Source organism: Pyxicephalus adspersus, chromosome 5 (assembly GCF_032062135.1).
Source record: "Pyxicephalus adspersus chromosome 5, UCB_Pads_2.0, whole genome shotgun sequence".
In the NCBI taxonomy this organism is placed as follows: Eukaryota; Metazoa; Chordata; class Amphibia; order Anura; family Pyxicephalidae; genus Pyxicephalus; species Pyxicephalus adspersus.
In genome coordinates this window covers 22,573,372-22,576,476 of record NC_092862.1, presented here as the reverse complement: position 1 = coordinate 22,576,476, position 3,105 = coordinate 22,573,372, and the positions used below count along the sequence as shown (strand labels likewise).

The 3,105-nt window shown below is 38.5% G+C and overlaps 1 protein-coding gene across 1 annotated transcript in view; it reads right to left on the bottom strand.

Moving 5' to 3' along the window:
• Positions 1-427: 427 nt before the first annotated feature.
• Positions 428-3,105, bottom strand: part of RIDA (reactive intermediate imine deaminase A) — a gene marked incomplete in the record, with an annotated part of 16,701 nt that continues 14,023 nt past the window's right edge. Inside the window, 1 exon segment of the mRNA XM_072410859.1 lies at positions 428-1,147. Within this exon segment, the coding sequence (XP_072266960.1) occupies positions 1,079-1,147 (69 nt within the window).

The window sequence follows — 3,105 nt, the reverse complement described above, 5'->3', positions numbered from 1 at the left end:
CAACTCAACATCTGTATATGGAAAGTACATGTAAAATGGAAGAATAGTATGTAGAGTGTCTCTCTTACTGTGCGTAATTTGTTATTTCAATTTGTAAAGGCAAAATAACTATTTGTGTAGTTAATCCAATTAACCAATTTGAAATCTTTTATCACTTGATAACGGACCACAATGGACTGCTAAAAAGGTGCAGTTTGGTTGCTATAAATTATACCTACAAAGCTCACTGCGCTTTTTTTTTTTGATTTGTAAAAATTATCAACATTAAAACATTAGCTTCTTTTGCAATCAGTATACAATCAAACTCAGTTCTACTTTGCCTTCAGCATTTTGCTTCCTAATACCAATACATTTTAAACATAACTAGAATATTCAGTACTGGTAGTAGGAAGTATAAAGGAAATAAACAAAAAAAAGACACATTGCACAGTTTTATGAATGTTTACTCCTGAAATCTACTGTTTATTTCCCCAGATATAGCAGCACTACTATACAAAGTGTCTTTTAAACATCCTAGAGATACACTTTAGGAATGCATACAGTGACCCTGCCACGCATACATAGCATCCATTACCCATGAGAATGTCAGGAGATGTAGGAACAGTTAAACTTTAAACAGAATATCTACACTTTCTAGTAAGAGTAATGAATGATAAACCGTAATGTAATATTAATATGCAAGAAGGCCAAAGTTGAATGTGATACAGACTGTCTTACATGATACAAAACTTATGTTTTTTTTTGTTCCCAGTGTAACAAATGCTGCATGTATTTTAGTGATAATCTGTGCACTATCTGTGTTTCTAATACCAAACTGATAAAATGATGAAGTTTTAGATCTGCCTGCCTAACATTGCTTAAAGTAGCAACAGGGGTGCTGTAAACCTAACAAATTAAAGGTATGGCACAATATTGTAAGTGATATTATAGAAGTCATATTTTGTATTGATAATACAGATTCTCTCTAAACATTAGTTATGATTTTTTTTGCTAAGGACAACAGCTCCTAATTTTTGCTTTTGCTATTTAAACATTTAACCCCTAAAGTTTTCTACAGAACTTTGTGCACATTTCATCCTCAAAGGGCTGATGAAACTTCCGTTATAGGTCCAAGGATGGCCACAGCCTCAATTTCCACTTTTCCTCCCTGATAAAAGATAAGGATTGATGTTAAAGTATGGTAGGAAAGGTCAGCATCAGAACAAGCAGATAGAACATATAGTAATGGTTAGGTTTTGGACCATATTAGAATAAAGTAATAAGATATATAGAATGAACTGCAATGTTTTTGAAGCATACAATACATACTCATACTAGACCAGTGGTCCCCAACCTTTTGGAGCTCACGGAGCACTAAATGTACGGACCCCGGACCGCGCATGCGCAGGGAGCCGTGTGTCACCCAAGGGGGAAGAAACTTACCCCAGAGTGACATCATGATGCCAGAACCAACCCAATCCCCCTACACAGGTCTGAGCCTGCGATGCGCGAGTTGTGTCCAGAGTCCATGGACCACTGGTTGGCGATCCCTGTACTAGACTTCCCCCTTTTTATTCCCTTCTCCAGTGATGCAAGTTTCACACTCGTCCTTATTTCATTCCACAAAGTCTACTTTTCAGCCATTAGTTATCCACTAATGATGTAACTGCACATTAAAGTTGGAGTTGCATCTGCCCAGGAATTGACTCTTGTGCCACTTCTTACAGATTTTAGGAGTGTTCACTGCACTGTGAACGCACCAAAGGCATTCTACGGAACATAAAAATTGCATGGAGAAAGAAAGTCTCCAGCCAATAGCATTTTTTTATTAGAAGTTTAAATACTTTAAATCAAGTGGAGCATAATGTAACCACACAGTCTAAATTGTAACATGATGGTCAAAATGGAATATGGCTGTTACTACACGGACTACCTATTAACTGAACCTAAAAATGTATGGAGTATATGAACATAACTAGATTAGGGTTTCTGTGTATTGGTCAACTGGTTTGAGTGTGGACTTGAAGGCGATTTGTACTGATGTTGGCTATGAAGTATCACCCACGTACATGAAAATCCTGTGGACTCAAGACAACATAAGCTAGCAGAACAGTTCTGTCTATTTGGAGTTGATGTAGACCAGGGGTGTCAAACTCAAATACACAGAGGGCCGAAATTAAAAACTTAGACCAAGTCGGGGGCCAAACTTAAAATTTATTTAAAAAATTAAGAAAAGTTTACTACTTCATCCATAACTAACAAAAACAAATCCCCCTACACACACTTTAGGGTTGAAAAGACTAATTTCTATCCATCTATGCAGCCTGTGTGTTGTTCATCCTCGCACATCACAAGTTTGTCTGACACTAAATATTACACTATGCAGTCTCTAATGGATTGAAACAAACACAATGCCCCTGGTAGTCAGGCACCATGTGATCATTGCCTAGCTTTGTGTCACATGATGGGTGAACAGGAATAATGTCTATGTGTTGCATGTATTAAAAATGATGATGTGAGGTATTAACGTAGAGATTCATGTGGATCCTGCCCAGCTATGTACCACAATCATAGAAATACAGTTGGGACGATTTAACCTATTGTTTTCCTGCTGCTGGTACTGATATAGAAGATTCAAGTTACCTGCTATGCTGCTTCTATCATTTGCATGCAGAACTACAGTTGCAATGTATTACTGTAGGCGCCTGTGATGTGTCAGAGGGGGGTGGGGAGGGGCAGAGATATCTCACCTCCTGTTTCATAGACGCAAGTGATACCGAGACTACAATTCCTGGCATTACTTGCGTCTATAGAAGAGTCAATAGAACAGAACAACAATGTGGGGCCATGCAAAGGCCGGTGGTCTATAGATGCGAGTGATGCCAGAAATTGTAGTGCAATACGTAGTGCTGCAATACGTAGGAGCGGGCGGTGCGGGCCAGATGTAATTCATTTTCAGAATTCTTAGGGGGACCAAAAAAAAAAGGAAAAGGACCTTACGGGACAGATTTGGCCCGCGGGCCAGAGTTTCACATCCCTGATGTAGAGTATCACTGCACTATAGGAATCACTAGAAGTGACAAGCAGACACTTGTTTTAGTGACAACTGTGAAATTATTGATTTTC